The sequence below is a fragment of the Pipistrellus hanaki genome (assembly GCF_964339955.1).
Source record: "Pipistrellus hanaki genome assembly, chromosome: 2".
Classification (NCBI taxonomy): Eukaryota; Metazoa; Chordata; class Mammalia; order Chiroptera; family Vespertilionidae; genus Pipistrellus; species Pipistrellus hanaki.
In genome coordinates, this window is record NC_140504.1 from 158,475,520 (window position 1) to 158,501,307 (window position 25,788).

General features: G+C 39.0%; 1 protein-coding gene and 1 pseudogene across 6 annotated transcripts in view; one reads left to right on the plus strand and one right to left on the minus strand.

Annotated features, from left to right (window-relative positions):
* The window catches only part of ATG4C (autophagy related 4C cysteine peptidase), a 106,522-nt gene that overhangs the window by 23,151 nt on the left and 57,583 nt on the right, over nt 1-25,788 (minus strand). For 4 of the 5 annotated variants that reach the window (XM_084876097.1, XM_084876094.1, XM_084876096.1 and 1 more), the window contains exons 4-7: nt 15,546-15,779; nt 11,257-11,587; nt 7,873-7,943; nt 1,471-1,607 (exon numbers count right to left, since the gene is read on the minus strand). In XM_084876097.1, coding sequence (XP_084732223.1) covers nt 1,471-1,607; nt 7,873-7,943; nt 11,257-11,587; nt 15,546-15,779 — 773 coding nt within the window. Of the gene's footprint in view, nt 1-1,470; nt 1,608-7,872; nt 7,944-11,256; nt 11,588-15,545; nt 15,780-16,460; nt 16,560-25,788 lie in introns of those variants that run through there. The other variant, XM_084876098.1, reaches the window with a different exon arrangement.
* On the plus strand, nt 22,893-23,431 carry LOC311617456 (large ribosomal subunit protein uL15-like; annotated as a pseudogene). Its single transcript has one exon. The product of its transcript is annotated as a large ribosomal subunit protein uL15-like (transcript).

Consider the following 25,788-nt stretch of genomic DNA (forward strand, 5'->3'; position numbering starts at 1 on the left):
TTTTATGACAACCGAATATCTTAGTGCCCAAAACAAGATAACATAATTAGCTTCTTTAGGAAAATAGAGTTATGAAATAGAACAGATTTTTAACTGGTTATTATGAAGAAAACAAAGTTGGAACCTCTCTATAGTCTATCTTTATCATTTCTGTCTATATAAATAATCATCCTAACTTCTTATGGACCTCACGGCACCACAGGAAATAAATTAATAGATAATGCAGCCATAATAGAAAAGTCAGTTTGTTTCAATAACTACTTGACATAATTTAATGTGGGTTTTACGAATAAATAAAGACATACCTTTAAGAATCACAAATAATGATAATGGGAAATGTAGATATATTACAGATTAGAGGCCCAGTGCACGAATTTGTGCACCAGTGGGGTCCCTGGCCTGCGGGATTGGGCCAAAACCAACTCTCTGACATCACCCAATGGATCCTGGATTGCAAAAGGGCACAGGCCAAGCAAAGGGACCCCACCGGTGCATGATCAGGGCCGAGGAGAGATGCAGGATTTTGGCCAGCCGGGAAAGGACTGCAGGAGGACTCCAGGGCATGTCCAGCCCATCTTGCTCAGTCCTGATCAGCCAGACCCCAACAGCAAGCTAACCTAACAGTTGGAGCATCTGCCACCTGGTGGTCAGCACCCGTCATAGCGAGTGGTTGAGTGGTCTTAGCATATCATTAGCATATTATACTTTGATTGGTTGAATGGTCAACCAGTCGACTGCACTTAGCATATTAGGTTTTTATTATATATATAGAATTATGATTTTTGCTGCATCTGTCTCCTTGATTAGCTACACAGATTAAAAGGCTTTTCATCTTGTCATAGAACACATCTGATCTTTAATGAAATTTGAAATCTCTGTCAGCCCTGGCCAGTGTGGCTCAGTTCTTTGGGCATCATCCATGCACTGAAAAACTGAAAGGCTGTCTATTCAATTCCCAATCAGAGCATATGCCAGGTTGCAGGCTTGATCCCTGTTAGGATGCATGCAGGAGGCAGACTACTCATATTTTGCTCTCACACTGATGTTTCTCTCTCTCCTCCTCCCATCCTCTCTCTCTATTTTTTTTAAATTTTTAAATATATTTTATTGATTTTTTTTTTTTTTTTTACAGAGGAAGGGAGAGAAATAGAGTTAGAAACATCAATCAGCTGCCTCCTGCATACCCCCTACTAGGGATGTGCCCACAACCAAGGTATATACCCTTGACCGGAATCAAACCTGAGGCTTTTCAGTTCATAGGCTGACACTCTATCCACTGAGCCAAACCAGTTTTGGCCATCCTCTCACTTTAAAACTCAATTTTTAATATTTTTTTAATCTCTAATGTCAAACTTTATGATCTACAACTATAAAATCACCACTATTCATTTCATAGAAAAATATTGCAAACCTGTATTTTTCATATGAACTATCATTGCCTTCAAAAAATAAACAACTCTCATCTCTTACCTTTATAAACTCTAAGTAGTCGGTATTGGTTCTTTCTCCACCAAGTCTAACAGGAACTAGAATAATAACAGCTTTGTCATCTGTATTACCAGAGGCCATGGAAGCACACTGTTTATCAATTACATCTGAACTGTAAACTGAAAAAAACACACAAAGAATATGTATTAAATCTTCTCAGAAACAATTTTACCCTAATTTCCCCACACTGGCCAGTCACCTGATCTCTTATGTCACTATCAAAGTCTCAATGAGTTAAAAATACCTACCTCATTTATGCACTCAACAGATACTTATTGAGTAACTACTACATCGCACTGGGGGTTCAAGAGTGAGCAAAATAGAGAAAAATTCCTCTAAAAGAGCATACACTCTATACAGGGAAATGGGCAATAAATAAATAAAATACATGTCAGATGGTGCTTCAAAGAAAAACAAGGGGAGAAAGAGGGATAGGAAATGCTGGGGGCAGGGTCAATTTAAAATCAGATGGTAGGCAAGATCTTGTGAGAAACTTGAAGTAAGAAACCAAGTAATGCAGATACCTAGGAGATGAGCATTCCAGGCAGAAGGATCACCAAGTGCAAATGCCTTAGGGTAGAAGCACAGCTAGCATGTACCAGGAATAAGAGGCCGGTGCCTCTGAAGGGAAGTGAGCAAGGGGTACAGGAGCAGAGATGAGGTAAGGAGATAACGTTACTATCGTCAGTTCGCAGGCCGATGCAATGGATAGAGCATCGGCCTGCGAACTGAAGGGTCCCGGGTTCGATTCTGGTAAAGGGCATGTACCTTGGTTGTGGGCACATCCCCAGTAGGGGGTGTGCAGGAAGCAGCTGATGGGTATTTCTCTCTCATTGATGTTTCTACCTCTCTATCTCTCTCCCTTCCTTTCTGTAAAAAATCAATAAAATGTATTTTAAAAAATAAAGTTACCAACTAGGAGAGAGTGAAGACAGATTGTGTCAAGACTTCAGTTTTTACTTGAAGTGAGATGGGAAGCCATTGAGGAGCCATTTTTAGGAAAGGAATGTCCTGCTCTAACTTACACTTCACCAGTCTGGCTCACGTGTTGAAGGCAGACTATAGGGGCAAGGGCTGAAGCCCAGAGAACAGCCAGGAGAGGATGATGGCTTGAACAAAGGCAGTGATTATGAAGACTGGGAATGGTCACAGCATGGTCATGTGAAGGCAGTGAAAAGTGATCGGTCTGAAAATAAATAATTCTCTAATACATTAAACGTAAAGTGTGAGAGATGAAAAAAGAGTCCTGGGTGATTTGAAGGTGTAAGCAAGGGGAGGGAGACAAATATAAGAGGGAGGAATGGGAATTCGGTTTTTAGACATGCTGAGTTTGAGATGCCTATTAGATATGGAAGCAAAGAAGAAGGCAGTCATGGACACAAAGTCTGGATTTGGGGAGAAGCCCAGGGTAGACCTATAAATTCGAGTTGTGACCACAGACAGATGGTACTATAAAGCCAAACCCATGTTCACAGAAAAAGACATGGAGTCTAAAGGCTGAGCAGAGCACACCAACTATTTTAGAGAGCGGGCAGATAAGGAAAATCCAGCAGAGGAGACAGAGGAGTTGGATGGGGGAGATAGAGGGAACCTAAGAGTATTCTGGAAATGAAGCAAACAAAATGTTACAAAGAAAAGGAGCAAGTGGTCAGCAGTGTCAGCTGCTACGGACAGACTGTGTGATGTGAGGACTGAGAAGGGACCAATGGATTCAATTATCGATAAGGGTAGTTTTGGTGGAATGATGGGTGGGAGAGCAGAAGTGGAATAATTCAAGAGAAAAATGAGAGAATTGGGTAGAAGCAAACACAGACAAAATTTTATTTTGTTTTGTACAACATAAAATAGTTTTATTCAAACTTACTTACACCCACACTCCCTGTCAGTTTAACCACGCTCTTCTGCTCTTCCAGGGAACTGCTTAACAAATTCTGTCCCTTGTGCCCCAGTTCTTCCCTTTAAATTCCAAATGTAGACTATGAGCTATCAGATTCTTTGAACACAAGCTTCTCCATTTCCAATAGTCAGTCTAAATCAGCGATTTTCAACCTTTTTGTCTTATGGTACATATAAACTAATTATTCACATTCTGTGGCACACCAAAAATATATACATTTTTAGCCAATCTGACCAAAAAAACGCATAATTTTGAATTATTCACAGTGGACAGCTATTATATTGTTTGTTGTTATTTTTTATTTAACAATCTAAGGGAAAAGAAGTCAGTGCCCCTAACTAATCAGGTATTGCATGTTTTAAAAATTCTTGCCCTAGCTGGTTTGCTCTTTGGATAGAGCAGTGGTCTGTGGACTGGAAGGTCCCAGGTTCAATTCCGGTCAAGGGCAGATGCTTGGGTTTCGGGCTCTATTCCCAGTAGACAGCCGATCAATGATACTCTCTCATCATTGACATTTCTATCTCTCTCTCACTCTCCCTTCCTCTCTGAAATCAATTAAACGTATTTTAAAAAATAACAAAATAAAATAAGAATAAAAAAATTCTTGCAGCACACCGGTTGAAAGTTGCTAGTCGAAACCAAAGCTACAAAAATGCCACAACAGTTCTTTCCATTTGTTTCAATGGAAACAACTTTCTCCAAACAACTCAGTAGTGGCTTCTCACTACAGACCTTTAAATTCTCTCACTTTTCTAAGGCAGTGTACACATGACCATCTCCTATCTTTTACTTCTCTGAATTAATACACACGCCAATCAAATGAAGTTTCCCTTCAGGGAGGTCTACTTCCTCCAGAAGCAAATATTGCCACAGTAAGACAAAGTAATATTTCCACTGACATGTAAAACAACTCCTCCCTTATCAAATGCCTCTTACTCTTCATTTTTTGAGGGCCTCCTATTTACTGAGGTGTTCAAAGCTTAGAGGGATATAATAGCAAATGAGACCCTGATTTCAGAGTGTCTGGTTCAATCATTCTGGTATTCTTCCACCAGTTTTAACATATGTAAGGACTATGAAATAGTCTAATTCCGTAACAAGCTCACTCCAGCTGATTCCCAACCAAATAATTTGGATGCCTTTCTCCTACTCCTGCTACCTTAACAATCATTGATCTACGGGGAGAAACAGATCATCATAAGGTGATCATTACAAGTGATTTCAAGTGCAACATTTAATAGAGGTATTTCAAAAAGGTTACAGAGCACAGAAAAATCAACTAACTCTGCCTGACGGGAGTAGGCGAGGCTTTACCAAAGATGTAAACTTTGGGAATGTTCTTAAAGAATAAGTTAAAAGTAAACAAGAGGCCTTTTAATAATAAGGGACATTCTAAGCAGAGGCAATATGTGCAAAGGCACGAGAAAACATAATAATAGTACCGGTATGTGCAAGGAATGGCCTGAAGGTTAACAGAACTCTGATGTATCAACATGGAAGACAGTGTTGGGAGGTGATACTGGAAATGCAGGTCAGAACAAATTTATAAAGGACATCCTGTGCTTCATATGCTAAAATAATGAGGCCAGAGTAAACGGACAGTCACAGGTTTTCAAATTAAGGGACATGATCAGTTTCTGTTGATCAGATAGATCAAAAAGAGAAGAGACACAAGGAAATGAAGTTAAAGTCCAAGTTACAGATAAGAGTCTGATCTAAATCAATGAGAGGAGAGATGAGATTTCAGAAATAAATTTTTTAAGTGCAATTGGTAAGCTTTGGTTGAGAAGAGTTGAGAATAAGTAAGTGTATGCGTATGGACATGACACTATTAGTAAAGTAAATAGAACGGAAGGAGTGTGGTAGAGAAAAGTGATGAGTTTAATCTTAAACATGCTGAATTTGAAGTGTTTGAAAACATCTGGATAGAAATATTTGAAGGGCAGAAGAAATCATAAGTTACCTCATTGAAAATGTAGTTTCAAACATCCAATTTATAAAGGACATTGTACTGTAGTATATACAGTATAGAGTCCTAACTATTTAAAGCCAAGGAAAGAGATGCAATTACAAATGAAGAGAATACCGAATAAGAGGATGAAATGAAAGGAAAACAGAGCCTTTTAAAATACTAATGATGGCAGAGGGGGGAAAATTATTGATAAAATCTGATTTCATCTAATTCCTAACCCTATAATTTATCAAAATACACTACACTAATATAAACTCTTCCTTTAGGATTCTGAAACATCAGTGTTAAAGATTTTTAAAACTACTTGAAATTAAACAAACCACTTACTAGTATATAATGAGGAACTTTGTGTTGTTTAATTAATAATATGTAATATTTAAAGACCAAGGCTGTTTGTTAGCAATAAAAGCACAAAAAGCAAATTCATAAATTTATTTAATGATTAATTATTTAAGTACATCCTTTGGCTAATATATATAGTACCTGCAAAAATAATACTCATCTGAAAATTTACAATTTTCATTTTCATATGCTATCAAACTTTCTTTAAAAAAAAAAATTAACCTTAAAAAAAAAAAGTGCATGTATACTTAGTTACCATTCTTTCCACATTATAAACATTACTTAGTTATTAGGGTATCCTTGACAAAATAGAGCATTTTGCAAATACCTTTATATTAAACTAGAGGCCCAGTGCACAAAAATACACGCACGGGTGATTGAGGGAGGGGGCCTTCAGTCCAGCCTGACCCCTCTCAGAATCCAGGAGCCCTCAGGGGATGGCTTCCCTCTTCTGGAGATGACCAGCCAATCAGAGGAAGGCATCTCCCCCATCACGCCTCTGCTGATGCCACTGCTGGCCGCCATGGCTGTCTGACCCTTAGCCCTTGCAGCCACCATGGCTTGCCTGAGCCTTGGGCCGGCCCTGGCAGTGGCAGCGACCATCAGAAGCTTGCCTGAGTCTCAGGCAGCTGCTGCGGCTTTGTCCGAAAGGACGTCTGGAAAACATCCACTCTAATTAGCATATTAACCTTTTATTAGTATAGATATGATTGAAGTATATTTAACTTTCCCCAAACATTAACATATTTTATCCCGATAATAGCATTTCTATAAAAAGGAAATTTAAACAGTATGTGATGGTTTATTTAAAGGCACTTTCATTTTATCAACAAATTAAAGTCTCTATTTTACTCCCAACAGAATTTGACATTATTATAGATATTGGTGCCCTAGCCAGTGTGGCTCAGTTGGTTGGAGCATCATCCCCAATACTGAAAGGTGGTGGGTCCAATTCCTGGTCAGGGTTCATGCCCAGGTTTCAGTTTCAATCCTGGTTAAAGCACATTCGGTAGACAGCCAGTCAATGTTTCTCTCTCTCATTGATGTTTCTCTCTCTCTCTCCCTCCTCTAAAATCAATAATAAATAAATAAATACATACATACATACATACATATTTGTCATTAAACAGGAGAACCAAAACAATAAAACAAGGCAAAATTCTGGACAATAGCTGCAACATTAGATGATGTACTGAAGCACTATTGTCAAGCAAATCCAAACAAAGAATTTTACCTCCTGGAAGCATATCCATTGAAGAGAAGGTAGTTGGCACACACTCGGCCCAAATATATTTCTTTGTTAAATTTTCCCATCTAGCTTTTTCTAAAGTAGTCATTTTAAATAGTGGAATTTTCTTTAATAGCTTATTTTAGTATTGCAACTAAGAATTCATAGTATATTAAGAAATATTGTACTTAATAAATGCCTACAATGTGTAGGGGGTTATATAGGAACACAAATGTGTAAGTCATGGTCCCTACCTTCATAATCATCTATACTAATAAAAGAAGAATATGCAAATTGGCTGGGATGCCATAACATAACAACCGAACAACAGGGACCTGAGGCTGCATGGCTCCTGGCAAGAGCAAAGGATCTCAGGCCATGCCCCTGACCCAGGCACCAGGCCTAGGGACCTGAGGCTGTACCCCCTGCCCAGTGGGGCTTGACAGGGGACCTGAGGCTGTTCCCCCAGCCCCAGCACCGGGTTGAGGTACCTGAAGCTGCACTGAGGGACCTGAGGCTGCATCCCCCCACTCAGCGGGGCTTGACAAGGGACCTTAGGCTGCACCCCCCTGCCTGGGGGGCTTGATAGGGGTGGGGTCAGCCGGGTCTAGATCTCGCCCAGTGGTGGTGGGGCCAGCTGGGTCTGAGTCTTGCATGTGTGGATGGGAGGGGACTTGACTCTGGGTCCCATGGCGCACCCCAGACTCTGACAAGAGGGAGATTTTCATATACATTTTAATAATTTTCTTTGATCTCTGACACTTCTATTATAAAGAAAGGGCAAATAGCAATATTAAAATATTTCCTCTAATCAATTCCCTTTTAATGTGCACGAGTTTGTGCACCAAGCCACTAGTTTAGAATATAATTGGGATAACCTAAACACATATGAAAAAGACTGACCAACTGAACAGGTGAAAATTAAAGTTTATTTACATTCCTTACCTGTACAATCTTGCGCAACATAAATAGTTATTCCTCGTAAATCAGGGTGTTTTGCTTCTTCAACTGCTTTTCTAAGAAATAACAAGTACATCCTTTAAAATCCTAACTGTTCTTTTCAGATGGTAAGTAAAGAGTTAAGAGGAAAGAAAACCATTATTTCCATGACATTCTCTTAACTTGTAATGTTTGCTTTCAAAACTACCCTCTGGTATCAAAAATCAGATCAATTTTTTTCAAAGTTGATTATTACACTAAATTACTCAAAGAACATTAAACACTTGCTAACCAATGGTATTACAATATGCTTCAAGGTTTGCTTCATATTAACTTACAATACTGACTAGCAGTGAATTTCTATTTGTCCACTGGTACACTTATGAAAATCTTTTTCTTTTCTTTAAACAATAGCATGACTTTTTTTTCTTCATTCAAAAACCTGTATGGCATGAACAAATAAATTTCCTAGTTTCAAGTCTTAGAATTCGATAGACCTAACTGAAAATTGAAATATATTTTCTAAGTGAGTATAATGTTCTCAAAGGTGCGCAATATAGCCCTGATTGTTGTGGCTCAGTTGGTTGAGGGTCATCCCATGCACCAAAAGATCATCAGTTCGATTCCCTATCAGGACACATGCCTGGGTTGCAGGCTCAGCTCAATCCCCAGTAGGGGGCATGAAGCAGGAGGCAGTGGATCCCATGTTTCTTTCCCTATTCCTTCATCTCTAAAATTAATAAAAGCATTTTTTTAAAGGTGCATGATAGTTTTAAAAATCACATTATCTTGCCCTAGCTGGTTTGGCTCAGTGGATAGAGCATCAGCCTGTGGACTGAAGGAACCCGGGTTCAATTCCGATCAGGGACACAGGCTCCAGGTTGTGTGCTAGATCCCCAGTGGAGGGTGTGCAGGAGGCAGCCTGTCAATGACTCTCTCTCATCACTGATGTTTCTAGCACTCCTCTATTTCTTTCTGAAATCAATAAAAATATTTTTTTAATCACAATATCTTATAAAAGGAAATTACGTAAGTTGTAGAAATATAAATATTTTTCTTAACTATATCTTTGTAATCTTTAACTTAACATGCATGTTAACTTATTATACATATTTGTTTAATAGTACAGAAGGATCAATAACTAAGGACCATAAGCCAAGTATGAACTATGGTCTGGGTTTGTTGTTGTTTTTAATAAGAATGGTTTTTACCATGTAAAGGCCTGTTCTTAAAAAGAAAGCAAGAAAGAAAAAAAAAAAAAAAGAGCAATAGAGACCTTATAAGGCCTACAAAGATAAAATATTTACTATCAGACCTTTTACAAAAAGTCTTCTGCACCTTGAAGAGCAGAAGCTAAGCATTTATGCTTATGCTGTTATAAATGCCATACCAAGCTGAACTTGATATTATTAACAATCCATTTAATAACATTATGCAAATACTTTTTTCAATTGTAAGCATCTACCTATAAATTATAACAGTAATTTAATATAGTATGCAAAAAATTTGGTAATAATTTCCAATTTATATATGACTTTAAATGGAATAAATTTACTACAACATAATATACCTCGATGACATATTAATAATTCCATTTATCTACACTAATAAAACCATAAGATACAAATTGGCCATGCCTTCGCAACACCCAGCGGCCAATCAGAAGTATGAAAATTAGAGAGAAACCAAGATGGTGGCGTAGGTAAACAACTGGTCTGCCGCCTCGCACAACAATTTAAAAATTAAAACTAATATAAAGGACATGTATCACCCAAAACCACGGGCAGGTTGGCTGAAAGAGAAAGGAGCGCAAGCGCTGAAAAGCTTAGGAGCCTAGGTACCGAGGTACGCGAATTGGGCTGGTGGCGGGCAACTGGGCGTGGGCTTTTTTTTTTTTCAACCCAAAGGGAAACAAGCTCCCAATCACTTTGAAATCCAGTTTCTGGGGTCATGTGGAGAACCCAGACGCCTATGGGGAGAAGCTGGTCTGTCAGCCATTGTGTCCGAAAGTGAGGTGACTCCCCTGCAGAGGTGGCGTGCAGCAATCATTGTTGACTGCGCTGGATCGCAGGGAAGCGGGGACTTGGAATCAAGGAGACTTGGAAACACAGAGGGGCAGGGATGGCTGACGGCAGACACTGCTGTTAGCCATGCCCCAACCTAGTGACGTCCTGGGACCCTGCCCCACCCTGAGGCCCTGCCCTGAGGCCCCGCCCACACATTCTACAGACCAGCACCACACAGCTGCTTCTGCATATAAATGGCCTGTATTGTGGCAGCTTAACATATAAACTGTAGCTCCAGGCCTGCAGGGGAGGGCAGTTAGGGGCAATCAGGCTGGCAGGGGAGCAGTTAGGCATCAATCAGGCTGGCGGGGGAATGGTTAGGAGGGTGATCAGGCTGGCAGGCAGAAGCAGTTAGGGGCAATCAGGAAGGCAGGCAGGCAGGCGAGCAGTTGGGAGCCAGCAGTCCTGGATTGTGAGAGGGATGTCCAACTGCCCATTTAAATGGGCAGATTGGAGAGGCTAGGCTGAGGGACAACTCCCTGTGCCCCCTCCCACCCACCGTGCATGAATTTCGTGCACCAGGCCTCTAGTAGTAATAATAATGGGACATACAACATATTTTTTAAAGTAATATCCAAATAAATGGCACATAAAAAGATGAGGTATAGAGAAATTTTACCTTCGATTTTTTTTATTTTTATTTTTCAGAGAGGAAGGAAGAGGGAGAGAAACATAGATGAGAATCACTGATCAGCTGCCTCCTGCACACCCCATATTAGGGGATCAAGCCCACAACCTGGGCAGTGCCCTTGACCGGAATTGAAGCTGAGACCCTTCAGTCCACAGGTCAACACTCTATCCACTGAGCCAAACTGGCTAGGGCAACTTTCTATTTTTTTCTAACTATTCTATCACAAACTATTTTACTCTGATAAAATTATAATATTAATAGCCTCATACATACAAAAATTTGATTTATGCAAAGAAATGCTGAAAACATCCATTTTAGTTCTTGACATTTCATTACACTATCAGTACATTGCAGCCCCAAATTATACTAATAAAAAATAAAATAAAAAGCACCCTGTAATGTTATGTATGTTCCAAAGTTGAGTTGTTAGTATTTAGAATAATTCAATAAGGTAGTTTAATGAAAACCTGGTTATAAAGAGACTTAGAAATCTATACCTGTCAGCAAATTAAGAAAACTGTCAGTAAATGAAATGTAACTACATTTGCAAAATGTTGCAAATAAAAGCTCCTTTATGAATATTCACACGTAGTTAGACTTTAAAAGTTCTAATGACGTATATACACTGCAAAAATCAGTATCTCTGAGCCTGAGAACCTCTGCCATGAGATCAAAGATTGTAAGACATTTTACCTTAAAATGTGAGCCACCACAGCTGGTCCATACCAATCTCCAGCTTTTTTCCCAGACTTCTTTCCATATTCTATCAGTCGGTGTAAGCCAAAGAGAGCCAAGGGGGAGTCACCAAACCAAGAGACGATTCTCCTGTGATAAATTTCATTTCGCATTTCATGATCATCAGAGTACCTCCCAATTGTGTCCTTCAGAGAAATTGTTGGGGTTTTGAGTTCTCTTTCCCCTGACAGCGATGCTTCAAATGATGCAGTAAATTTTTTTACAGTGTGGGAAGTCCATGATTCAGAGTCTGAATTTTCAATGTTCAAAGCATCAGGCCAGGTCCAAGCTATAGTAGTTCCAAAGCAAGGTGTTCAGATCTTTTAAATAGTTAAGACTTTAACAATTCTACTAAAATAAGTATACAACATTTAAACTCAGATGGGTTACTAAACTAAAATAGTAAGCTCAGAAGAGGTAAATTTATAGAGACAGAAAGTAGATTAATAACTGCATATGGAACAGGAGTGTATTGGGAGTAGATACTAATAGATATGAGGTTTCTTTAGGGGATGATGAAATTGTCCTAAAATTAGATTATGGTGATGGTTGCAGAATTCTGTAAATCTACTAAAAATCATTGAATTGTTCCCTTTAAATGAGTGAGTTTATGATATATAGATTATATCTCAATAAAATTGATTTTTAAAGGAGAGGGCAATGGAGGGGAAAAAAAAAAGGATATATGTAATACTTTCAATAATAATTTTTTTTAAAAAAAAACACACACAAAACAAAGCAAATAAAATCCAGCCAATTTGGCTCAGTGCTTTAGTGTTAGCTAGCCTATGAACCAGAAGATCATGGTTCAATTCCCAGTCAAGGCACATGATCAGGGCACATACCCCAGAATGCGGGCTAGATCGATCCCCAGAAGGAAAAGTACAGGAGGCATCTGATCCATGATTCTCTCTCATCATTGATGTTTCTATCTCTCTCCCTTTCCTTTCCTCTCTGGAATTAATAAAAACATACTATAAATAAATAAATAAGTACACTTTTTTAAAAAAAGCAAATAAAGGTATGAGTGGAAAAATAGGTCAATATATCGATAACGCTTATTTTTGAGTAGCAATATTATTCTCTGGACTCTTCTATAGTTTCTATAATTTCTAAAATTGGACTGTATTATATACATAAAAAATGGGGAGGGGAGGGAGAATCATAAAATGAAAGACCCCAGCCGAAACCGGCTTGGCTCAGTGGTAGAACGTCGGTCTGCAGACTGAAAGGTCCCAGGTTCGATTCCGGTTAAGGGCATGTTGGTTGCAGGCACATCCCCAGTAGGGGGTGTGTAAGAGGCAGCTGGTTGATGTTTCTCTCTCATCGATGTTTCTAGCTCTCTATCCCTCTCTCCTCCTCTCTGTAAAAAAATCAATAAAATATATATTTTTTTAAAAAAAGAAGAAAAAAAAAAAGAAAGACCTCCTCCAAAAAAAGAAAGAGAGAGAGAGAGAAAGAGAGGGGAGGGGAGTGGGGAGTGGCAAATAGCAAACTCAGGCACACATAGACAATTCTGGATATGCTTTTTTTTTTCTTTGACAGCACTGAGATAGGATAAAGTCTTTTGTATTCCATTACCTGTACTGCTTATCAAGTCTTGACCACCCTAAGGCACAGTGAGCATATTCACTAACATTAAGAGGATTTATGAGAGAATAACTTCAGAAAACAAGTTCATTTTGGTTATGTGTTAAAATAGAAGTCTGACTATGGCAATTTTTAAAATTTTTTAAATGTTTTTTTTTCTCATACAATCCTTTCAGAATATATAATTATTGTTTAAGGAGTAATATGAATTTGCTAGTAAATGAAAAGGTATAATAAATAAAGTCATTAAAGATCAGAGTTCTTGCCCTAACCGGTTTGGCTCAGTGGATAGAGCGTCGGCCTACGGACTCAAGGGTCCTGGGTTCGATTCCTGTCAAGGGCATATACCTTGGTTGTGGGCACATCGCCAGTAGGGGGTGTGCAGGAGGCAGTGGATTGATGTTTCTCTCATCAATGTTTCTAACTCTCTCTCCCTCTCTTTTCTTCTCTGTAAAAAATCAATAAAATATTTTTTTTTAAATCAGAGTTCTTAAAAAAAGTCAACTTTTCCACAATGTCACTGTTTTTAATAACAAGACAGTCCCCAAACATAAATATAATTTCAAGTTAACAAAATTAGTCCTAGATTCAGAGATCTAGTCAAGACTATGAAAAATATTCCAATTCTTGCCCCTGATTTCACAAGACTACAAATAAATCCATCCCAGAGTTTAAAAATTCTTCTTCCTTGCATTATTCATATCACTTTTGAATAAACATTCTCTACATCAGTGGTTCTCAACCTTTTTAATGCCTGGACCCTTTAATACAGTTTCTCATGTTGTGGTGACCCACAACCATAAAATTATTTTCGTTGCTACTGTTATGAATCGTAATGTAAATATCTGTGTTTTCTGATCGTCTTAGGCAATACTACCGTAGCAGTTCTGAACCTAATATCTACATTACGATTCATTAATAGTAGCAAAATTACAATTATGAAGTAGCAACAAAAATAATCTTATGGTTGGGGGTCACCGCAACATGAGGAACTGTATTAAGGAGTCGTGGTAGAAAGGTTGAGAACCACTGCTCTACATGATCTCATCAATAATCCCTATAAAAAGGTAACTAAATATTTGCCATGCATTCAGAAAAACTAACAAAAAATGACAGCACTTAGTAACCATATAGGATAGCATAAAATGGTAAACTAAAATCCTCCTACAAATTGTTAAAAAATGTGCTAATAGGAAAGGTAAGGAAGGTAGCACACTAGAAAAAAAAGATATATGTAAGTTAGGTATCAATAACATTTTTTAGAGTCTAAAAGACTAAGTATAATGACCTTATTAAGAAATGCCTAATCAGCTGAAACCGGTTTGGCTCAGTGGATAGAGCGTGGGACTGGGGACTGAAAGGTCCCGATTCAATTCCAGTCAAGGGCATGTACCTTGGTTGTGGGCACATCCCGAGTGGGCGGTGTGCAAGAGGCAGCTGGTCGATGTTTCTCTCTCATCGACGTTTCTAAGTCTCTATCCCTCTCAATTCCTCTCTTTGTAAAATCAATAAAAATATTTTTTTTAAAAAGAAAAAGAAAAGAAATGCCTAATCAGTTTAACTGATTACAGTCATATCTATACAGATAAAAATAATTTTAAAGTATTATTGATACATGGAGAGAAAATAAAGAAAGCAGTGTAAAATTTGTTACAATAATGTAAATTTAAATGTAAAAATATTAACTATCTGCTCAAAGTCACTGCTATTGACCTGCCCAGGATTTACTGAACTGGAGATAATCCAGAGAGTTCAATCAAAAATCTATATATAACTAAAACCGGTTTGGCTCAGTGGATAGAGTGTCGGCCTGTGGACTGAATGGTCCCAGGTTCAATTCCGGTCAAGGGCATGTACCTTGGTTGTGGGCACATTCCCCAATAGGGGGTGTGCAAGAGGCAGCTCATCGATGTTTCTCTCTCATTGATGTTTCTAACTCTCTATCCCTCTCTCTTCCTCTCTGTAAAAAATCAATAAAATATATTTTTAAAAATCTATATATATAAAAGCCTAAGCAACTGGCTGACTGGCCAACCAGCCAGTAGCTATGGCACACACTGACCACCAGGAAGCAGACATTCAATGCAGGAGCGGAAACCACAGGCATGGAAACGTGGAACAGAATGATGAATCTCAGAGTGAAGGGGGGAGAAGGGAGGGCGGGAAGAGATTAACCAAAAGTCATATGCTAACTAGAGGCCCGGTGCACAGATTCATGCACCAGTGGGGTCCCTCGACTTGACCTGTGGGGATTGGGCTAAAACCAGCTCTCCAACATCCCCCGAGGGGTCCTGGATTGCAAGAGGGTGCAGGCCAGGCCAAGGGACCCCTCTGGTGAATGAATCTGTGCACCATGCCTCTAGAAATACGTAATAACCACACCAAAACAAAGGCTACTAAAAATTGAACTTACTTAATTCAAGTAGTAGCCAAGAATAATAGGTTATGTTCCACATGTGTTTTTAAAAGGGGAATTATGAAAAGCCATACCTGACCCACTTCAATAAGGATGCAATATGTTAGATTAGTTTCAACTTTAGAAGACATTAGGGAGTCAAGAAATTAACCACAGGGAACTGTATGCAGTTTAAAAGCTGGCATTCAAATTAAAAAACAAACAAAACAAAACAAAAAAAAACAACAGAGATTTGATTTACCTCTACCAAGAAAGTGCAGTATGAGTCCTTGAGCCAATAGCATCTGGCTAGTTCGTAATGTACAGCCCCAACCACAGTCTGTTGTCAGAGATGAGCCTTCTATTTGAGGAAATTCTTCCCTATAGGTCAGCCATATTCTTGAAATAAAATCTTTACGAAATTCGTCTACATTTCCCGAAATCACATGATCTTCTATTGTACATCCTGACCTTGCAGGTAACATTTTATTTTCATCTGCAAAATAAAAATATAAATTATAGTCTAAACATATGCTGAGATGTCAATAACGGTATTATATGCCACTATTATCCATATGCTACAGAGTATGTCAAAATTTTTCTAATCTATTTTTCTATTTAAATGAAGATAAATCTTATTCATCCTAATCAGACTATTCTGAAAATCAAATGAGAATGAACTTTGAATGTTTTGTATACTCTAGCACTAACATAAGATATTATCAGTGATATCGTTGTTAATAATAATATCCTATAGTCCAAACATAATTGACTCTTTTATGAGGGAATAATATAAATATATCTTTTCTTTTTGCCTCATTAGGCTCAGGATATAGACATTAGTGCTCTCTAAAATGAGGTCTGCAACAAAAATATCATAATTATCAATACATAAAAATGTGTTTGAACTTAAAATCAAATAAAATATGCACACTGTATTCACTGTCATGAATATTTAACTCAAATTATAAAATCAAAACCAAGGTATAGAGTAAAAATATAAAATTCTTATAGTTATCCTTTTATGTGTAAATATAATTTTTTTTTAAATTGTTGTAACCCATATATATCATTTTTAAAGACTTTTTCAAATTGGTTACCATATAATTTCTATGTGAAAACTATGGTCACTGTTTTCCCAATCTATACTAATAAAAGGGTAATATGCTAATTATACCAAGTCAGCCAGCCATCTTCCGGACCTCCAACTTCCTTCTGGACAAAGCCATGGTGATGGGGGCCAAGGCAGTGGCAGTTAGGGGCGAGATCAGGCCAGCAGGGGAGGGCCGTTGGGGGCAAGATCAGGCCAGCAGGGGAGGGCAGTTAGGGGCAAGATCAGGCCAGCAGGGGAGGGCAGTTAGGGGCGATCAGGAAGGCAGGCAGAGCATTAGGCAGGTAGATGAATGGTTGGGATCCAGCAAACCAGACTATGAGAGGGATGTCTGATTGGAAACAGTGCAGGCTGGGCTGAGGGAAACTTATCCTACTCCCCTCCCCTTGCACAAATTTCATGCACCAGGCCAATAGTATTTTATAAAACACTAGTGTTAAAAAATGAACTAACATCCTTTCATTACTCCGAGAGAGGGTCTTAATAATCTTTACAACCTCAAAATGCAGCACAATAAATGCTGGTTGGTTTGGGTGGGTGAATGGTGGATAGATAAATCTGCCTACAACTCTCAATTCCAAGGAGTTCAATTTCTAATACCTTTCAAGAAGATGCTCAAGTAGTTTTTTTAAAAAAAAAAATTTTAATATATTTTATTGATTTTTACAGAGAGGAAGGGAGAGAGACAGAGAGCTAGAAACGTCATGAGAGAGAAACATCGACCAGCTGCCTCTTGCACACCCCCTACTGGGGATGTGCCCGCAACCAACGTACATGCCTCTGACCGGAATCGAACCTGGGACCTTTCAGTCTGCAGGCCGACGCTCTACCACTGAGCCAAACTGGTTTCGGCTACTCAAGTAATTTTATCATGCTTTTATTCCTCATCCTTTCTGCACCTATTCTTTAAGGCCATTTTGAAAAAATCACAATCACCCAATAACAAAAGCCCAGCGACAAAATAGTAGAATGACCAGAACAACTGGTCAACCAGTCTCTATGATGTGCACTGACCACCAAGGGGTAGAAGCTCAACGCAGGAGCTGCCCCCTGGTGGTCAGTGTGCTCCCACAGTGGGAGCATCACTTAGATGACAGGGATGAGCAGTGCTACCACAGCAGACAGATCCCCACAGGCCACACCCACCACCAGTGCACGAATCCCATGCAATGGGCCTCTAGTATATCCCATATAATAAAGAGCTAATATGCCAATTAGACCAAACAGCAGAACAAGCTTCCAGATGACCTTCTGGACAACTTTCCAGACAAAGCCGGGGCTGCAAGGCCAGCCAAGGCAGCTAGGGCTGTGAAGGCTGAGCCCCTTGCACAAGTTTCAAGCATTGGGCCTTTAATATATATTCAGCTTAATGGAGCTAAGTTGCAGCATGTAGTTTCAACAATAATAAAAAGAATAAAAGCCAAGCCCCATTATCAGTGAATATCTCTCAATGTTAGAGGTTAAAGTTAATTAAAAATAAAATGCCTGAAAATTGAACATGGCACTAAAAATATGCCCAAAATTTCCACTTTAGATACATTTAACTTTAAAACTTGATACAATAGTTTCTAGTAACTCTCACACCTCATCCTGTGGCTTGCCAAACATACAGTTCCTAACCTCCTACTTAGAAGTAGTTACTTCCTTATTATCTTAAGATCTAGACTCCTCTCAATATTTACTCTAAATATCATTGGAAAACTGCTAGTACTAAATGAACTTAGTTTTCCTGTTAACTTTCCACTATCTGACTGATTTTCCTTTGTCACAATTTTAATTATATCTGCAGTCATGCATGGAACACATTCTTAGATGTGTATGATTAGGTAATTTTGTAGTTGTGCAAACATCAGAGTACATTTACACAAACCTAGATGATATAGCCTACTACATACCTAGGCTAAATGGTATAGCCTATTGATCCTTGGCTACAAATCTGTACAGCACGTTACTCTACAAAACTACACGAGGTCAAATAAAGTATGAGAAAATCGTGCAATCAAGAGATGCAGTAAACACAAAATATAGAAAGCTTCTGGTAGCCTAACATGACATCGTTTTACAGCAAAAAAAATATATAAGTAGAAAGAGTATTCTCTAAAATAACAATTAAAAATATAATACAGGAAATACAGAAACCAGTAACATAGTCATTTATTATCATTGTCCAGTATTCTGTACTATACATAATGGTATGTTATACTTTAATACAATTTACAATAGGGATGTTTCACCTCCATTATAATCTTACTAGTGGCCTGGTGCACAAAATTTGTGCACATTAAAAGGGGATTAATTAGGGGAAATATTTTAATATTGCTATTTGCCCTTTCTCTATAATAGAAGTGTCAGAGTTGAAAGAAAATTAGTAAAATAGATATGAAAATCTTCTTTCTGTCAGAGTCTGGGGCACACCACAGGACTCAGAGTCAAGTCCCTGCCCACTCGCGGCACCTCAAAATCGCAAGGACCCAGACTCAGCCAGCCCCACCCCCATTAGGCAAGATCCAGACCCGGCTGGCCCCACCCTACTCAAGCCCCGCCAGGCAGGGGGCACAGCCTCAGGTCCCCCGTCAAGCCCTGCAGTGTGGGGGGCACAGCCTCAGGTCTCCCAGTGCACCCTCAAGTCCCCTGGCCCAACGCTGGGGTGGGGGGCATGGCCTGAGGTCCATCGGCCTGGCACCAGGGTGGGCAGCATGGCCTGAGGTCCCCCGGCCCGGTGCCAGGGTGGAGGGTGCAGCCAGAGGTCCCCCAGCCTGGGCCGGAGCAGGGGATGTGCTCTGAAGTCCCCATCAAGCCTCACCAGGTGGGGGATGTGGCCTAAGATCCCCTGTCAACCTCTGCCAGGCAGAAGGCACAGCCTGAGATCCCCCATCAAGTCCCGCCAGGCAGGGGAGCACAATCTGAGATCCCCTGTCAAGCACCACAGGTTGGGGACAGCACAGCCTCAGGTCCCCTGGCCCAGTGCCAGGAGGGGGGCACAGCCTAAGGTCCCCTGCCCTGGCATTGGGGCGGGGGACAGGCGGAGGCACAGCCTCACATCTCTGCTGATTGCTAGTTAGGTTTCATTATGGGAACTCAGCCTCTGCTGTGGGCGCTGCCATCTTGTGTTATGGAAACCCCACCTCCGCTATGGGCGCCATCATCTTTGTGATGCCATGACATTCAATTTGCATATTCCCTCTTTATTATATAGGAGGAAGGGACCACCATGTATCAGATATATGAGGTCCATCACTGACTGGAACATCATTATGCAAGACATAACTATATACTGTTTTTTTTTAAATCTACTTTTGCATCCCTCCAGATTTCAAGTATACTAGAATAGAACGAACATATGTTTTTTAAATTTTTATGTATTGATTTGAGAAATTTATTGTTCCACTTATTTAGACATTCACTAGTTGTTTTCTGTATGTGCCCTGATCGGATTTCAAACCCACAACCTTGGCTTTTGGGACAATGATCTAACCAACTGAGCTACCTGGCCAGGGCCAAAGAGAAGGAATATGTTTATTTTGTGCTGCCCTGAATCTTCAGCACCTGCCACAGAGTTCAGTCCACAGTAGATGTGCAATAAACATTTGTCAGATGAATGTAAAATATAATATATGGAACCAAAGGAAAAACCCATTTTTTTATTGTTTGCTTTGCTTTTGTTTTGTTTTTTGTTGTTTTTTATGACAGAGGAGACTGGAGAACTTTAAAAAACTGGAGAGATTTTTAAGAATGTCTGACAAAAATCCATTACAAAAAAATAGGAAAGTTAATAAAGCAAAGAGAAGAGAATTCCTGATAATATTGAGGGCTTAGTCAAGGCTGACTATCACAATTAGACAAGCTAATATGAGAAATAATCAGAATTTAAGCAAATTACAAAACAAAACCTTAGGAGCACAGATATTTAGTAGATTTGGGGTAAATTAGATATGCATATATTTAAAAAATGGGAAGGTATTGAAAGATGGACAGATAACAGAAAAGATACTATTAAAATTGACCAAGTACATGGGAAAGAAAACCCAATAGAACTACTAGAAATAAAAAAATATAATAGCTATAATAACTAAAAACAGGAGCTTAGTGTAGGATTAATTATACACAGCTCAGGAGATGATTAAAGAACCAGAAGTAAGAACTAAATAAATTATTCAAGACATAGCACTGAGAGACAAAGTAATAGTAAATATGACCAAAGAATTTCAGAGACATGAGAAAAATCTAACAGAGCAATTTATCAGAGATACAAAAAGAAAGAATAGGACGAATGTGGGGTGGCTGTAATTAAAAGTGGCTGAAATTTTTTCAGATTTTAAGAAAAATATGTCAAAGCAATCACTTCTATACCCTTTTTATATACCATAATAAAAATACAATTTTAAATGTTTTTAACAGTTTTATTTTACATAAAATGCCTCATTTACAATACTAAAACCAGATTCCAAATTGCTCTGTGAAAACAATCACAAAAAATGTGGCATTAGTATGTTAACTTTAAGACATTTCTCTAATGGCTTTTTTGTGTGTTTGATTTAATGGGTGCTGTTTTTGACAATATAAGTTGGGATGTCACCTAACAAACTTAGCCAAAATCAACTTATAACAAACTTTCAACCAGAGAGCTCTACTTCGATGTTCCCCATAACAGAGCCAAAAGTCACCATCCTCCACAAACCTCCTCCTCCTCCTCCTGCATTCCCTATCCGGGAGAAAGTCAGTGCTCTCTAACCACTCAGGCTCCTTGCCTGGAGCTGGCTTTCCCCGGGCAGGACCAGGGACCAACACAGGCTATGCCTGGCATTCCCACCCCTAATTCCTTCCCCGTTGTGTCTAGCCAGTTTCTTAACTACCTGAAAGCCCAGTTCTTTGCCCTATTTTCATTTTCAAACGTGCCTGACACCCTCCAGTTTTTAGTCTTTCCAATTTATAGCTCTATTTAAGGTCTGGTGGGACTATATGAAGACTTTGGGGTATATTTTTTTCCTTTCTCTATAAAAACTTTAATATCCCAACATGGGAGTATTTATCCATTGTTACCTATCCAGATGGTACCGAGGTGAAGGAATCAAGTTAAGGGCTTGTGGTAGCCGTGCTCCCACCTGTTAAGCGAGTTGATAGTCAGGACAATTCACATGAAAACAATTTAGGGTTTGTAATTTAAGTTCAAAATAGAGACTGGCATGGGAGAGGCTGTATGGTGTTAAGTGAGCTGCTTTCAGAGTCTCAGACAGAAGCTGCCTTATTTGTTCCAACTATAATTTGAACACAGAAGGCAAGAAAATTGTGGGAAAGAAAATATAAAGTAACAGAATGATGTGAAATGTGCCTGCCAGGGCTGCAGAACAAGTTTTTTGTTTGCTTGCTTGTTTTTTTACCCAAAGGAGAATCCACGGAGTTCTGATTACTTTAAAATTTTCACTTTTAAACAAATATGTTTTAGTCTTACTTCAGTGATTTAACAGACTCCTCTTTTACATTGACTGTTCTAAAAGAGAGGTATTGTGTTCATGAGACTATTGGTGTAAAAAAAATTTTTTTTTCAAAACAGAAAACAAATTTAGACTTTAATTTGTAATATAAAGTTTGGGGCATTAAATGCCAGATCCTCCACAAGAAGGCTCTCCATGGCTCCCTCTTTCCTCTCCCCTCCTGTGGATAGAATCCTGTTCAGCTTCAAGAGTGTTGAGGTAAGCCCAGCTGGCTTAGCTCAAAGAGACAACCTATGAACCAGGAGGTCAGTTTGATTCTGGGTCAGGGCACATGGCTGGTTTGCAAGTTCGATCCCCAGTAGGGAGTGTGCAGGAGGCAGCCAGTCAAAAGTTCTCTCTCATCATTGATTTTTTTTTTTTTTTCCCTCTCTCTCTCTCTCCTTCTGCCATCCTCTCTCTCAAATCAATTGGGGGGGGGGCGGGGGAATTTTTTTTCGAAGTGTTGAGGTAAAAGTTCTAAAGTGTTGTTGGGGGGGTGGGGGGGAGAAGAGGGAAGAGAGGGAGAAAAGAGGAAAGAGAAAATGTTTGAATTAAAATAATTATGGGTAACAATGTGGCTAGACTGTGTTCTTTTAAGTAAAAAACATTGTCATAAAGATGTTAAAGCCCCATTTGTCTCACTTAAATGCCAAAGATTATTTGATTTCATAGAGGAAATATAGAATAGCTCTTTTTCTATTTAAACTTTAGTTAAGCTCTTCATTTCATTAAAAGCTAGATTAAGCCTAAGAGTTCACCCAGATGGGACATGGCTTTGTAAATAGAAAGTACTCTTTTTTTTCAGAATTTTTTTAAGACAGCATTGTGAAAAACTGAACTAATTATGAGAATTATGCCTTTAAACAAAAAGCAAATAATTATTTGTAAAAACTTCTGTTATTCTTGGTTCTGTACGATAAGCCTGAGTGATTTTACAAACCAGTTGGTAGATGATAGTGATAGAAACCAAAATAGGGCCTTTGTATAATTTTTCTAAAAAGACTTACAACTCGCTCTTGCCACTGACATGCCATCCAGACTCAGAAAGACCTGAAAACTTCGGGGCCGTGTGAGCCACGGCGCGGCTGCATCGGCAAGCACCGAAAGCACCCCGGAGTCACGGTAACGCTGGTGGCTTGCATCATCACAGGATCAACTTCGACAAATATCACCCAGGTTACTTTGGGAAAGTTGGTATGAGGCATTACCACTTCAAGAGGAACCAGAACTTCTGCCCAACTGTCAACCTTGATAAACTGGGCCCTGGTCAGTGAGAGACACTGGTAAATGCAGCCAAAAGCAAGACCGGAGCTGCTCCCATCATTGATGTGGTGCGATCGGCTACTACCAAGTTCTGGGGAAGGGAAGGCTCCCAAAGCAGCCTGGCACTGTGAAGGCCGAGTTCTTCAGCAGAAGAGCCGAGGAGAGATTAAGGGTGTTGGTGGGGCCTGTGGCCTGGTAGCTGGAAGCTACTTGGAGGGAAGTTCAATAAAATGTCCAAGTACTTTTGTAAAAAATAATAATAATAAAAGATTTACAACTCACTCTCATGTATATCTCATTTGACCCTTCTAACTAACTACAAGTAAGGCCCATGTATAGTTACCCTCTATTGCTAATGAAGAAGCCAAGACTTAGAGCTAGATCTCAAATGACTGTGTAACACAGCTACTGAACAGAAGCTGACATGGAGGTGATAGATATGCCAAATTCAGTTCTTGTGATGCTTTAAAAGCTCTTTAGAATGCAGCTCATGGTTTACAATTCCTCCACAAAACGGGTTTATCTTAATTTACCCTAGTTTTGAACATTTCCATTCAAAATTATTGTATATACTTCAGAGGCAACACCTACCTCTCAATCCTGTCCATAAATTCATTATAATGAATAAGAGCAAAAAAAATGACATCATAAAATAGCATGAATTTACCAGGCAAACAAGCTGATATATGTTAAAGAGTTTGTCCCAGTGACTTTTAATTGCCCTGAACAGAACTTTAGGAGAAGTTGGTAAGAAAGCAGGTAAGGATTAAGCATTCTGATAAAAAGTGTTAAGTCAAAACAGTTAACAGAGTTTGTGAGTACAGAATTTACCTTTTTATGTTCAACATGATAGTAAAACTTTCGTTTCAATTTGTTTTTAATTTGGGGGAGACATTCAATAAAGGGATATAAGAAACCTCAATTTCAGCATTTGCCTATTATCAAATTTCCATAGAAACAAGGTCATAGCACTAAAATATAAAGTACAAGCACAATGAAGGTTTGCTTTTATTGTCTTTATTTCAGACAATTTCTATCAGTTATCCTGGAAACTAAGAAATACCTACTTTATGCGTAAAACATTTTGGCTTTTTTACAATGGAGAATTGAATTATTTGGTTACACAAAATTACAGATGAATGATGCTCTGCCTTGTTCTTCTAAGGCTGCAACATGATTTCTTCTAAGTCATTTTTAAAGAGCTATTCCTAAGAACCTAGTATAGATTTGTCAAACTTAAAAGTTTTCTACTACCTTGCCTTTACCTACCGTGTTTCCCCAAAAATAAGACATCCTCCAAAAATAAGACCTAGCACATGGAAAGATAAGACATCCCCTGAAAATAAGACCTAGTGCAACTTTGGGAGAAAAAATTAATATAAGACATTGTCTTATTTTTGGGGAAACAGGGTATCAATATATCTAACTGATGGTAGTATCCGTAACACAATAAAGACACTAACGTCCTGTGATACAATTTTATGATTGCTCATCAACTTCATACAACCTTTTATGTTATGACCCTATGAGCTTTCCTAATTTTCTGGCTAAAGATTCTCTCTCGCCGAAGCCGGTTTGGCTCAGTGGTAGAGCGTTGGTCTGCGGACTGAAGGGTCACAGGTTTGATCCCAGTAGGGGGTGTGCAAGAGGCAGCTGATGAATGATTCTCTCTCATTGATGTTTCTAACTATCTCTCTCCCCTCCTCTCTGTAAAAAAATCAACAAAATATATTTTAAAAATAAAAATAAATAAATAAAAGATTCTCTCTCAAGTTACCTCTTCTTCCCCCTCCCCCTGATGAGTAAGGAAGGAATTGGCAATATTATGTGGAAAAAATCTCTGAGCAACATCTTTCCTCTGCTTTTTCTGGTAAGAATGTTAATAATCATTTGATGAAAAAGACTTAGAAAATATAGAAAAGTCATAAAGAGAAGTAATGACATAAAACTCCTGAAACTGAGCTTAACATCTAGAGAGCACTCCAGGATATACTTCCATGCACTGCATGGAGCTCTACTGCATGACTCTGGTAGCTGTTCAGCGAACCATTAAATGGTTGGAGCTCTCACTAGTTAAGTATACAATTTTATCTATATGTTCCCAAAAATTCTAGTTTAGCACGTCTTAGTTGGAATTCAGGTGATTCTTATCATGAGAGAAGTTTGGGAAACACTGAAACAGACTGTCAAATTACATTGGGAAAGTTAGGGAGATGTGGGGAAGATAAGAGATCAACCGAAGGACTTGTATGAATGCATATAAGCATAATCAATGGACCCAAAACTCTGGGGGATGAGGGCTTGTATGGGAGTGGGGTGGGGAGGGGGCAATGGTAAGATATGTACACATATAATGCCTTAATAAAAGCAATGGTAAGATATGTACACACATAATACCTTAATAAAAAAATGAAAAAATAATAATAAATAAATCATTTGTCAAACACCCACTGACAGCTGTGAGTGCTCAGCAACTGGAGGTAGGGGAGAAGTCTGAATCCTCTCTTCCCTGGAGAAGCTTACTTTTTTTGTGAGAGGGATGCCCTGAAATCAGTTAATACCTTGTAACAAGTGGTAGCTACGTGACTTTATAGTGGGGCTACTGGCAAAGATGTCTGAGAGGTAAATTGGGAGGCATTTGGGGGGAGAAGCAGCATGAG